Source organism: Coffea arabica, chromosome 5c, assembly GCF_036785885.1.
Source record: "Coffea arabica cultivar ET-39 chromosome 5c, Coffea Arabica ET-39 HiFi, whole genome shotgun sequence".
Classification (NCBI taxonomy): domain Eukaryota; kingdom Viridiplantae; phylum Streptophyta; class Magnoliopsida; order Gentianales; family Rubiaceae; genus Coffea; species Coffea arabica.
Window position 1 is genome coordinate 36,118,368 of NC_092319.1, and position 12,764 is coordinate 36,131,131.

The 12,764-nt window shown below is 35.6% G+C and overlaps 2 protein-coding genes across 4 annotated transcripts; one reads left to right on the top strand and one right to left on the bottom strand.

The window, feature by feature from the left end:
* Positions 1-1,693: 1,693 nt before the first annotated feature.
* LOC113688862 (uncharacterized) lies at positions 1,694-5,352 on the bottom strand. The gene is made up of 3 exons (XM_027206670.2): positions 4,887-5,352; positions 2,232-3,533; positions 1,694-2,104 (listed from the first exon to the last, which is right to left on the bottom strand). The coding sequence occupies exons 1-3, from the start codon at positions 5,067-5,069 to the stop codon at positions 1,877-1,879; spliced, it is 1,713 nt and encodes a 570-aa protein (XP_027062471.1). The 5' UTR covers positions 5,070-5,352; the 3' UTR covers positions 1,694-1,876.
* A 1,985-nt stretch (positions 5,353-7,337) lies between these two features.
* Positions 7,338-12,335, top strand: LOC113689750 (mitochondrial import inner membrane translocase subunit TIM22-4-like). 3 transcript variants are annotated; one of them, XM_027207512.2, is made up of 5 exons: positions 7,340-7,612; positions 7,979-8,149; positions 8,509-8,699; positions 9,845-9,917; positions 11,811-12,335. In XM_027207512.2, the coding sequence occupies exons 2-5, from the start codon at positions 7,987-7,989 to the stop codon at positions 11,894-11,896; spliced, it is 513 nt and encodes a 170-aa protein (XP_027063313.1). In that variant the 5' UTR covers positions 7,340-7,612; positions 7,979-7,986; the 3' UTR covers positions 11,897-12,335. The 3 variants fall into 3 exon arrangements, with proteins under 3 accessions (XP_071906937.1, XP_027063313.1, XP_027063312.1); XM_027207511.2 differs by having other exon boundaries at positions 7,341-7,612; positions 7,939-8,149; XM_072050836.1 differs by lacking the exon at positions 9,845-9,917 and having other exon boundaries at positions 7,338-7,612; positions 7,939-8,149.
* Positions 12,336-12,764: the final 429 nt, after the last annotated feature.

Consider the following 12,764-nt stretch of genomic DNA (forward strand, 5'->3'; position numbering starts at 1 on the left):
ACCTAATTATCCTGACTGCTACGCAGAATAATAGGAAAGGAAATGTTTCAAATTTTATTCTCACGTTAATCTATTTATTTCCACATAGATTCCCAAATTAAAAGGAAAATGACCATCTGTAAAAATTTTATTCGATATATCCAATCTACTAAAAATTGTACTCTTGTTTTGTACTGCCATTGTATCTCTTAGAATTTTGCTTAACTACTATATTGCAATTCTTTTCTTTTTTTTCTTGCAATTTGTAATTATATCTATGATAAAGTTCTAAATCTATTCATTTAAGTATTTTATATTAGAACACATGCACATAAATTCTGGACAAAAAAATGATCAAAATTTAATTTGACATAAAAGAATTCGATGTCAAAAGCAAAAGGAAGTGAAGAAAAATCTCTTTCATTCGAAAACCATGATTACTAGCATATGAATTTAGCCTTGACAATATCAAGAATAACATAATATAAGAGTCAAGGATTGTTAACCACTGATCTTTGGAAAACAAGCATTGTGTTTTGAGAAAAAGTGAACTGTCTTTCTTGTTCATTCATTAAAAATAAAAAGAATGATTAATGTAATGAGGAGGGATCATAATGAAAAAAAATGGAAAATATAACATTTCGTGGGATTAGTTTTCCATTCTGGGCGTGTACATTGCAATATATACACTAGAAATGGAATAAAGTTTTTAGTTGTATTAGTTTGGGAATATTTTATGAATAGAAGATTATTTTGGTTAAAAACTTCAATTTTTAAGGGTTTCTCTAACAAATGTGCAATATAGACTTTAGGTGTTCATATTTTGGAAACGAAATGTGGGGAAAGTGTATAAATGTAAGGAAAGATAATAATTATTAATTTGTGCATTCATATGATAAATTATGTATGATTTTAGTGTATTAAAAAGTGGTAAGTTAGGTGTAATTTAGGTGTAGTTACAAATGCCCGTTAGGCACCCGTTGGGGAAATCCAATTTTTAGAATAAAGTTTACGAAAACTTAAAACACAAGAAGATGTAATACTGGACTGTCCACAGACATAGTTATAAAACTCGACCCGATTCGGCGGTCAAACCAGTTAATTAGGTGAACCGGCCATAAGACTGGGATGAGTTGTTAATTAAATCAGCTAAACAACAAATCCATTGACCTGTTAACAATCTACTGATTCAATCGGTAAATAAAAAAAATCGTCAATTGAATCGCAGGTTGAACCACTAACTTAAAATTTTTACTACTTTTATAATTTAAAATATATTATTATATTATGTAAGATAACTATTGTGCAACCTACGGTTGAACTACTCAACTTGCAATTAAACCAATGACCCGATGATCCGGTATTAATAATTATATTCATAGGTTTTCAGTAAATTGTTTGCTTGATTTTCTAGGTCTTTACTCAATAAAATTAACTTACATAATCACAACATTATCTAAGAGATGCAATAAAAAATGGAAACAAGAACCTGTATTCAAAAAAGTTTTGCAATTCTCTCTCTTTTTCTTATCCTGTATTTCTTTTCATTTTATGCACCTTGTTACACAGGATGTAACAGATGCTAATACAAAAAGTTTTTGCAACCCGTGAGAATGACACGATGAATGCGAGCGACTGTATATTCGTGAACTTCTTTCGTTCACTTCTCTTCTGCAGGACATCTCAACCAGACTAGAGTAAAAAAACATACCAGTACACAACGTCATTTCATTATTTTCCATTGCAATGGCAGATGTAAAAGGTACAAAAGAAATTCGCAAACATTACAATTTCTGCAGCCTGCAAGCAAGTAGCCAAAAAATAAGATAGATACATTAGTAACAAATTTGGAGCAATTGCTCGAGTTTGCAACCCTAGCATAAATATTCTTCGAGATTTAACTCTTCTGATGAACAGCAACATGGTGAATGTCCATATCCTTCAACATGACTGAACGGCCACACGAGTCACAGGGAGCTGTCCTAGACCCACACAGACTTTCATGCTCTGAAAGTCCTCGTAATCTATCTCGTATATCTGCAGCAGATGTCCCAGCTTGAACCATGTCTCCACAAAACCGGCATATAACTAACCGCAGTGCACACTCAGAGGACTGGTGTTGCACCTGAAGCATAAAACAGTGAAATGTTAGCAGGATCAGCGAAGCAACAAAATAATACACAAAAGTATCGTGTAGCTGACATTCAGAGTGGAAAGGCAACAAACAATAGTTCAAAGTGCGTGTTGCTTACCATCTGTTCTTTCTCAAGGACAATTCCACAAGGGCATTGGAGTGGCTCATGAAAAACTTTCATGTGCTTTTCAATCTCTCCTTGTTGAAAAGCATTCCCACATTTCTTGCAGTGGACATGGTTTTCGGCCTCCTCAATCCTGAGAACAACACCACAACCAGCATGCTGACAGACAATGTTGTGTCTGCGACAATAAGCCTCATGTAGGGCTATCGTCCTCGAAGGAATGTAATGCTTGCAGTTACTGCACTCCACGGTATCTGCATCAATCGTTGACGAGGAAGACACAGCTTGCTGACCCACCTTAGGCTTCAAGTTGTCTTGAATATTTACAGATGCCTGATACTTTGTTTTCCCCTTGAAGCCATATATACCAATACTATAAGTTCCTGGGCCCAAGCTCAGGTCCTTGGAGCTAAGTATCAATACTTTTGAACCAACGTCATGAGAAGACCATCCATGCTGGTGTTGTGTGGGAAATAAGAGTGGATGCTTGGACACGTAAATATCACAGTCTCCATCTTGTGTCTGTGGTTCTATCCTTATTTCAATTTTGGCATCCCCAGGGGAAATTCTATTCCAAGTCCCATCATCTATCACAAATTTATAATACATGTAATTCCCTTCCTCAACAGCTCCAGATTCTGATTTCCCAAATGTGAGAGGTCTCAATACTTGATGATTGGCTTTCTCCGGATTTGAATCGGAGCCAATAATATCAACTTCAATATCAGTTTCTAGAACAGACACACTTGAAGAGGGCTTCAACTCAAGAACATGTAAATTGTATGTTAGGGCACCATGATTAACCCTCAGCATGTCACCTTCTGACAGAGTTGCATGCTGGCGAAGGCTTGTTTCAAGGACAGCCTTGTGATTTGGAATGTCAGAAAAGCCATATTCATCGGGCTGAAGTTTTGCAAATGTCCCTTTTGGCAACCATACATAACGGACCTCAACCATTGGTAACATAGAAGTCTCCGCTGGGAACAGGTTACTCCATACATGAGGCGGTACTCCTACAGAACCTTCATCAGCAGTAAACTCCAGAACACCAGCATGTGTTGTCCTACGATTTTGACTTCCAGAATTCATAGTTTCTGAAAGGTCATCTTTTACAATCACAGACAAGGAAAAGTGCAATGGCCCCTTATCAAAAGCACCCTGCTCCGACAACTCTGAGAAGCAGGATGGTGGCAACTTTATTTTATCTCCATTTCCCTGGTAAGGCATAGCTTCCAGCATACGAGAAAAAATAACTCCTCGTCCCACAAGCCTATCCTCTTCCATTTGCTGATTAGCCTGCAAAAAAGTAATTGAATCCATGTTAGATTCCAAAACTGAATCATGAGGCAGTAATTACATAGAGTGCTTCCATCATTTTTTTTGTAGCAGATAAAAAAATAAGTAAGTTGAGGAGTTGACTAAGAAACTGTTCATTTTTGTCGCATGCACCGCAATTTAAACTTTAATTAATTCTTCCTATTAAATTTTGAATTACGAAAAACTAGCCTAATATTGAATTACCAAAAATTTTGCACTATATTCTCAAAGACAGTTGAGTCAATATTACAGAGTATTCAACTAGGGGTATGATCAGCTAAAGTTCCCGTATGCTAAGTAAGTGCAAAGATGACGTGACATGAGACTAACAGTGCAAACCACATTGCAGTTCTCATGAGAATTAAGTGACAAAACAATCAGTGAACTTCACAAATGCTCCGACAACCAAATTTAGACAGTTGCAGGTGAAGAAACTCATGATGCAGTACACATGGGTCGCCATTCAATTGTGCAGAAACATCATTTTTTTAAGCCAATACCAAAGCCCATTGATCCCCTCACAATCAACAATTCCGTTTAGTCTACAGGAGATATCCATTGTGATCAAAATTCAAAAGTACCTCAACAGTGATTCGTTTGCTGTCATTCTATAGCTGCTCTATCATACACTTCATTCATTTGCCATTTAGAAGTGAACGATACATTTCTTTGTTTACTAAATGCTCCAAATTTCACATCGTAGTACATTGATTCTTCATTCCTTCATACTGCTACTTAACTTTCCAGATTTCTTCAACAAATCTTAAAGCACACAATTGTAATCCTCATCACAACAGGGTTCAATGATCAGTCACAAACCAGTAGATCATTGGAACCTCCAAATCATTAACATTTACACGAACAACTTAACCCACCTTTAACTACATGATTAATAACAATTCCAATCACCACTCAACATATATTTTCTCTAATTTCTTTTTTTCCATTTTTCTCTTCCACTAAAACCATTAATATACTCCATTCAACTGGAGAGAAAGTTTCCTTAAACTTTTAATGATTTATCGACTCATTAATGTTCTTTCATTATCCAATCCTGCTATCTCTCTCCATTTTCCACATATTAAACTTCACTAAGAAGTCCAAAAGTTAGTAATAATTCTTTTAAGGAATGCAATGATATCCAATCCCAAGTAACAAATTCTCATTAAGCCCTATAAATCCCACTTAAAAAACGTACTAAAAAAATTCCCTAAATCCTTAATTTGTGCTATTAGAACAGCAAAAGATCAAAAGCAATTCAAGCAGTTTAGCTTTAGACTTAAATTAAAATAAATATAAAAAACGAAAATAAAAACAAACTAACTGACGAACCTTGGCTTCGGCTTCTGCAGCATCGAGCCGGCGGGCGCGCTGGGCGGCTTCAAGCGCTTCACGTTGACGAAGGGCTTCTTGCTTGGCTTTCTTTTCTCTCTCGATTTTCAATTTCGCTCTTTCTTTCCTTTCCTTTTGCTCTCTCTCAAGCTTCTCTCGGGCTCTTCTCAGCTCGAAATCCATCTCTGCGATAAATTCCCACAAAAATTCTCTCACCGGAGGAAAATTCGAGATGGGTTTATTGAGGATTTAGAGGATTTCTTTGAGTTGAAGAACAAGAGAACGATCCAATTCTTGATGGAATTTTGATTTGATTTTGTCTGTTCGGTTGTTCGTTGGTTTGGTTTTTGTAGCGAATCACAAATGGAGCTTCCTTAAAATGGTTTTGGGTTCAGTACTACTTGTTCGAGAAGGATCTGGGCTTTTCGGGTTGTGGATGGGTCTATTTTGGTTGGCTTAAAGGGGCGCGGTGGTCCAACGGGAGAGAACCCGTTATACGTGTGGCATGTATGGAATTTCGGAAGATTTATTTGGTCTAACAAATTTGGGCATTTTTTTCCTTCTTTTTTGTGTGTTCATATGAGAACTGAGAAGCCTTACAAGTTAAAGAGAAAAGAAGAGGGGAATTTAGGGTTGATTTGGAACCCAAAACATTTATATAAAACCAAAAAAAATGATAAAACATAAAGAAAACATTTTATATGAGAATTGAGAAACTTTACCAGGAAAAGGGAAAAGAAGAAGAGAGATTTAGGATTAATTTGGAATCCAAATTGGCATGAATGTAGATGGGGCTGCGAGTGGAAATCGAAGAGTAGCTGGATGTGGAGGGATAATCAGAGATGCGACAGGCTTCTGGCAAGACGGTTTCTCGGTTAATCTAGGTTATACAACTAATGTAGTAGCAGAACTTTGGGGTATTCTAATAGGATTAAAGTTGGCATGGAATAAAGGGATAAGCAAGCTTATGATTGAAACAAACTCTAAACCTATGCATGGAGTTGTGATGAAGAAGTACACAAGAGACCGCACACTTCAATCTCATTTTGCAAATAATTAAGAATCAATTCAAGAAATAATGGGATTGTAAACTGCAACATCAATGGAGAGAGAGCAACAAATATGCAGATCACTTAGCTAAGTGCAATCTAATGCATGGACTGGGAAAAGAAATTTATCATGATAGACCTTCATCCTCGATTAGAAATCTGTTAGCCTATGATTTTATTAGCGTCACTACGCCAAAGCTAGTTCAAGCGTAATGGGTCTCCATACTCTCCACCCTCCCATATCACCAAAAAAAAAAAAAAAATTGAATCCAAAACATTTATATAAAACCAAAAAAAAGATGATAAAACGTAAAGAAAAAAATTGGTCAATAGTCCAAAGATAAAGGACCAAAATGGTTGTTTCTCCTAAGTTTTAATTGTACATGCTACGCATTGACTAAAGGGAACTTTCATTTGTAGCCATTAAATGTTTATTATATTTTGATTTTCTTCATAGTAATTTATGATTGTGCCCCTACTGATCAATGAAAAATATACATTTGATTATTGGGCTGTCAAAACATTTGCTTTTACCTTGATATTTGATAAAAATTCAATATAAATGTGTGCCCATGAGTAATTTGATCAAAATTTTTAAAAGATCATGTAATGGACATAAACCATTACATGATGATAATTACATGTACAAACTCATAATGAGTTGTAGAACATTAGTGGATTCCTTACTACAGATCACTTACTATTATGTTTATTTTATTAATACCCAATATTAGTTAGAAAATTAAAGAATTTATTTGAGTTGTGCCTCACTAAAAGATTTTTTTGACTCCACCACCGAAGATAAGGCTAATTAATTTTTTTGGGGTACAAAGATAATACTAATTCATATGATGCTTGGTTTGTTAAGATCATACTACAGATATGCAGTCGATCCGTCTTTCTTTTGATTAGGGTCTTACAACTATTTTGGGGACAAAATCTGATTTTTGAAAATGCTCATATGATATCACTTAACAACGTTGTATTCTAGTTATTTATTTACACCTTCAAAAAAGTATATCGCTAATTATTGCAGTTAAGATGTTTGTTCTATCAGACTTACACCTTCACATTTTTTCTCTAATGTTCAAGGGGCTAAGTAATATTGTTACAAACCTTACGAAGGTTTTTGAAATTATCCCAAAAGATAAGGAACATAGCTTTTCAAAATAATTTTAAAAATATTAATTAGAAGAACAACTAGGAACTACCCCTTTGCCAAGCAAATTGTAGGGACCAAATCCGTAAATACTCGTAATATCAATTATCACATTCAAAAGACCACTTTTGATTTTTGACCTTAATAAAACAATTGAAATGATTAAAAAATATTGCCCCTCTTCCAAGCAAATTGTAGGGACTAAATCCGTAAATTTCCCCAAAATTCCCCTAAAAACCCTCTCTTTGTTCTCATTTCTCATTTTCTCCTCTTCCCGCCGTTTCCTCTGTCCTCTCTCAAGGCATAGCAAATATGCCATTTCGCCTTAAAAACTTATCTTTGTATAAATTATAATTAAATACATATTGGACTTGCTATCCAAGAAATCCAACTTACCAAAAACCCTAATTAATCAGTTCCTCTATAACGCAAGAAATTACTAAAATTGGGAAGAGAGGGAATCAGTAACCTTGTCTTTTCTGCAGATGTTGAAAGGTTCCATCACCAATTTGATCCTGGTAAGTCATTTTCCCCAATTTCTTTCAAGTTATAAAAACCCCTTATTTTTGGTTCGACCTAATTCTAGGAGTTATATTACAGTTGCCCCATTTTTTTTTTTATTTTGGTTAGAAATCATTAATATTTTGGCTAGTGTTATTGGGTACTTTTATGTTGGATATGGACTTTTAGATTCTCATGCAACTTTGGATTTTTATTGCTAATTCGAATTTTAGAAATTTACACTACAGTTTTAGTAAGTGGTACTATTTTTTATCCTGATGTTAGTCGTCAATTGCTTTGTCAATGGCTTGATTGATGTGCATTTGGGGATATTTTTGGCCAGTTATATTCAATAAGTTGACAAGGGATTTCTCATTTTGGAGTTGTTACCATGAGTTCACAAAACAAGGACTCTGCAAGCTCAACCGGAAGCTCACAGGAGCAGCAAAAGCCGCCTCAGATTGAGCCCATTCGGTTGCCTACTGTTGAGGAAATGCGCGGCCAAGATATATGGAATAACTGTGCTGTTCGTAGCGTTGTCAGCGGAGTGATGGGTATTATTCAGTTCTGTATCATTTTGTGGTTTTTCTCGTTGTGTGTGAATTGTATTTGGTGTTTGAGGGTGGTTGTTTATTGTTTGACTTATGGATAAGCTAGGCTGGGCTTAAAATTTTGGTGTATTTGGTTAGGTAGAGTAAAAATGAATTCTTCAACCTGTAACAAGCTTGACTGTTAGTGTTTCCAAACGATTGCCAATGCATTGTCCCTTTTGAGCATTTTGTTAGATAATGTGCTAGTACATGGGCTATAATTGTTAAACTCTTTTACTTTGTTGCATGAGTCTCACTATTGGAAATCTATTCAAGGAATAATTGTCTTTTGTTATTCTTTTGTTGTTGGGATGTTTCTTTAGGAGGAGGGCTCGGGTTGTTCATGGGTCTATTTCTTGGGGCACTTGATAATCCTTTGATGCAAGAAGAAATGACTGGTAGGCAGATGTTTATATACCAAGCAAAGCAGATGGGTAGAAGGAGCTGGAGTTCGTGCAAGGCCTTTGCTCTTATGGGTTTGGTTTTCTCAGCTGCTGAGTGCGTTGTTGAGAAGGTAGAGTGCAAGGGAATTCTTTCTTCTCTACTAGTGAATTTAATTATTCTTATGACAATTGTGTGGGGTGACTGAGCATAATTTACAGGCACCAAATGTTTTTAATGAAATCATGTGCAATGTAGTGATAGTCACATTTGCAATCACCCAAAAAGTCTTGTACAGCAATGTGGCCCAAAGAGATATGCACTTGAGATCATTCTAAATAGATTGACAATTCACATAGAGAATTCAAAGTCAAAATTCATTAATGAAGCAAGTTTCTGCATTTGAATTTGTATCAATAGCTAACAAGGCTGTGAATTTTTTAATTTTAGTCAACATCTTATTCTCTGACATTGAAGTCAAGTACCAAGAAATGGATTAATCTTTTTGGTATATGGTTTTCCTTTCTTTTCTTTTGGGGGGCTGCTGCCAGAGAGGGGGGGGGGGGAGGGTGGAAGGAGAGCTATTGATGTGCAAATTGCTACAACAACATCCTGGACAGACATACACGCAAAGTTTATGCAGATGAGCTTTCGTAATTAGCTGTCAAAGCTCTTCAGACGTTAAAAGAAATTGTAGGTTTTCACCTACAATAACCACTAACTACACAATCATGTCCTATTTCTTAAAGATAATTGGATTACTAACATTTAATAGAGTTGTCAGACCTTTTTAAGATTTTTATGTCCTTACAATTATTATTATTGTTATTTTGGTGGGGGTAGGGTATGGTGACAGTCAGCTGTGGTGATTGAAAGGGACTTTATATGGGCAGATACAGAAGGAAAGAGGCACAGTGGCAGTCATGTATAAAGGTTGCAAAGTAATGTTAGTTTTGATTTTTTTTTTTTTTTTTTTTTTGTGTTTTTCCGTTTGCCTTTGGTGTCATTTTTACTGTATTAGACGCTTTGGGCATAACATGTAACTAAAACCTCAACACTTGGGATCTTCTGTGCTTCTGTCTGTTTGGTGTCTCATTCCAACCTGATTAAATTTTGCTGTTGAACTTCTTTTGCTATTCTCTAGCTGTTTGGGACCTCATTCCAAGTTTGTTAGTTTCCTTTGGAACTTCTTTTGCTATTCTTAAAACTTCATGTGAATTCATTCTGCTCGTGAAATTCTTCATTTGAGGCTAATGGAAACTTTGTGCTTCTTTGAAGGCCCGTGCAAAGCATGACACTACTAATACAGTTGTTGCAGGCTGTGTAACTGGTGGCACGATATCTGCCCGAGGTAATAGCTGATGCTGACCTCCTAAACTTGGACTCTTTTTTGTTTATGAAGACATCATTAGGAGAATGACTCCAGTGCTCGCTAACTTAGATAACTTGTTTTACTCCTTAACGTTTGATGTAGTGAACTTTTCCTCAAACTTTTGTAGATGTTTCAAATTAGTCTTAGGGCTAACCAGCCTTTTGTCTGTGGAAAATGAGAAGAACTTGTTCTTGTTAACCATATATAAGTAATTGATCAGTATAATTAGGCAGCGCTTGCATATCCTGGAGACATGTTGCTGCTAGCTGATGGTTGTAATGCATGTAATTTGTTTCTGTGGGTAATAGTAGTTGAGGGTCTAATTTTTCCCTTTGTAGGAGTTCCTATGAATAATTAGTTCGTAGTTTTGTTTCTAGATTAATATGCAAGTTTCTTAATAGAGCTAATGCAGTATGTTAATAAAGCTTAAAGATTGAAATGCATCAAATTAAATTTTGAGTTGCTTGATAAGTTTTTCTGCAAACCTTGGGATCTTTACATCAGTTTCACTCTTATTTATTAGGGAAGAAATAGTTAAATGGAAGGTCTTTATCTGGTTACTAGCTTACTGTGTGTGGGTTAAAATGGCCGATATTATGTTTATTGATCTTTAATGGAACATGGTGTTATGATCTGATAAAGTAACATTTGCAGTGGCTTAAGTTGCTCCCACTGAAGAGTGTATGTGACCTAACATGTTTATCTCTCAATCGGATACTAAGTGTGGGGCATCACACATGATCATCTGGTAGAGTTGATCAGAGAAACTAGTGTGACCAGAATGTTTAAATTTTTTATATGATGATGCAACGTTGATTGGCTGGCAGAAAGGGCATTCATCAACAACTTTTTCTGACTTCCACTGAGACTACCAGAGCATTCATATTTTGCAACATGTTTCTTACATTTTTCATCTTCATTTTCTTTTGCTTTGGTTCTCTGAGGTTCCCTTGGTGGGCCTGAGCTGAAAGTATTTGATTTAAACCATGTGAAGTAGTGACTTGAAAGAGTTGTGAATCAAGTTAATTTGGGCCACTGAATACCTTGTTAATAGTGCATATCTTTGTTTTTCAATTCAATAGGTTAAAACAAAAGTTTTGGATCTCCAGTTTTGTTTAAAGAATCTGTTTTCTGTTTTAAGGACTTTGACCATGATTCTTGATTAATGACCCCCAAATTTGAATTGCTTATGAGGAAGTATTATAATAGTCTATGCCACTTTTTATTGTAATAGTATATGCCACTTTTTATTCCCTCAATAAGCTTTTCCATTGTTTTGCTCAGACCATAGATTAGGACACCATCTGCTAAGGAGATATTAGATCAGATGAAATAGCTGGTTATTCTACCAATGTTTATATTCTTCTTTGAGGATAAGCTTTTGAGTTCATCTATAATATGTATTTCCTGTAGAAGTTAAGCATACGTCCAAAATTCATGTCTATTGATTTGTGGATGGCTCTTAACCTTCTTGTGATAAAGAATTCAGTGCTTATTGTCATGCTTTTAGTATGTAGTTAAGAAAACTAAGATGCAATGGGATTTCTGAATGTTATCCCAATGGCTATATGGATCAAAAGAATTGGCTGCGATTATTGCAGCCTATGCATTCCATTGTGCTATGCTTGTAGTACCACTGAGGAAAAGAAATATGTTGCAAGGATTTCTATACATATTGCCTGCAGTCTGGCAAGACAGTTCAATATTGGTAGTCATTCTTTAGCTTAATCTAAATGCTTAATTTAGTGCTAAATTGAATTAAACCAAAAAAATTTTCTTTTTGCTGTTGAAATTTCGCTGAATATGCTATTACTATGGTGTTCTTTGTTTTTTCGCTTGTGTAAACTGAATGAGCCATTCTATATTGTTTAGGTGGTCCAAAAGCGGCCTGTGCTGGTTGTGCTGGCTTTGCTGCATTTTCAGTCTTGATAGAGAAATTTTTGGACAGACACGCTTGATGATGGAAATTATTGATTCAGTTTTGCAGAGATATCAGATAATTAGCCACAGTGGGATGTTTCTCAGACACACCTAGTAAACATTTTCATAATCTTCATTTTTGTTCAGCTACATTCCCTTCTTAGTTTTAGCCCATTCATTGCGGATGTAAAGGGATTACAAGCTGTCAATTGGGTAACAATATGACCTGATTCTATTCATGCTTCTACTCATTGTCTCATTAATGAAATAGCTAGAATGGGAATTGAAAGTAGTATACTGGGAGAGCTGACCAGGAAAAGCATGCTAGTTTTAATGTTATTTTGTTGTTTATTGTTCTTTTGCTTCGTGTTTCTTCACATTTGTGCTGTAAGATCCCTTTCGAGGAAGAGAAATAAGCTGTTCAGCTGAATATCTGTAACGAATGTTCAAGTATACTGTTGAACTATAACTTAGAGACGTTGCCCTGTACCTTAACATATATAATTTCGCATGGCGGTATGAGCTTGAAATTAACATGTATGGTATTCCTTCTAGTGTGCAAGAGAATGTTACCTTGTGGTTGGAAAAATTACAAATTAACGGGACATATGAGGACAATGCATTCAAAAGTTTGTATAAGTATACAGTGAGGTTTGTTCAGCTCCATTTGCATTATCTCTTGAAAGCTTTTCATTGCTAGGGTGGTAGGTAATAGGTACAATGATGCTGCTATTTTAATTCTCACCACCATTTCTTGGTATAGGGACACCACTAGTTTTTTACTTTTTGTGGCTCGTCCCACTTAAAGTTGATTTCTGGAAGGAGAAACCTTCTCCATCTTTGAGTATTCTCAAAGTGTGTTGATCTGCAACTCAAGTTAATACTCATCTATTACAAAGGAAAATG

Excerpts from the sequence above, each read along its gene's own strand:
- LOC113688862 (XM_027206670.2), bottom strand. The coding sequence starts at position 5,069 with ATGGATTTCGAGCTGAGAAGAGCCCGAGAGAAGCTTGAGAGAGAGCAA. Across the intron at positions 3,534-4,886 it reads CTGCAGAAGCCGAAGCCAAG|GCTAATCAGCAAATGGAAGA; the intron begins GTTCGTCAGTTA and ends ACTTTTTTGCAG. Across the intron at positions 2,105-2,231 it reads TCCTTGAGAAAGAACAGATG|GTGCAACACCAGTCCTCTGA; the intron begins GTAAGCAACACG and ends TTTATGCTTCAG.
- LOC113689750 (XM_027207512.2), top strand. The coding sequence starts at position 7,987 with ATGAGTTCACAAAACAAGGACTCTGCAAGCTCAACCGGAAGCTCACAG. Across the intron at positions 8,700-9,844 it reads CTGAGTGCGTTGTTGAGAAG|GCCCGTGCAAAGCATGACAC; the intron begins GTAGAGTGCAAG and ends GCTTCTTTGAAG. Across the intron at positions 9,918-11,810 it reads TGGCACGATATCTGCCCGAG|GTGGTCCAAAAGCGGCCTGT; the intron begins GTAATAGCTGAT and ends TATATTGTTTAG.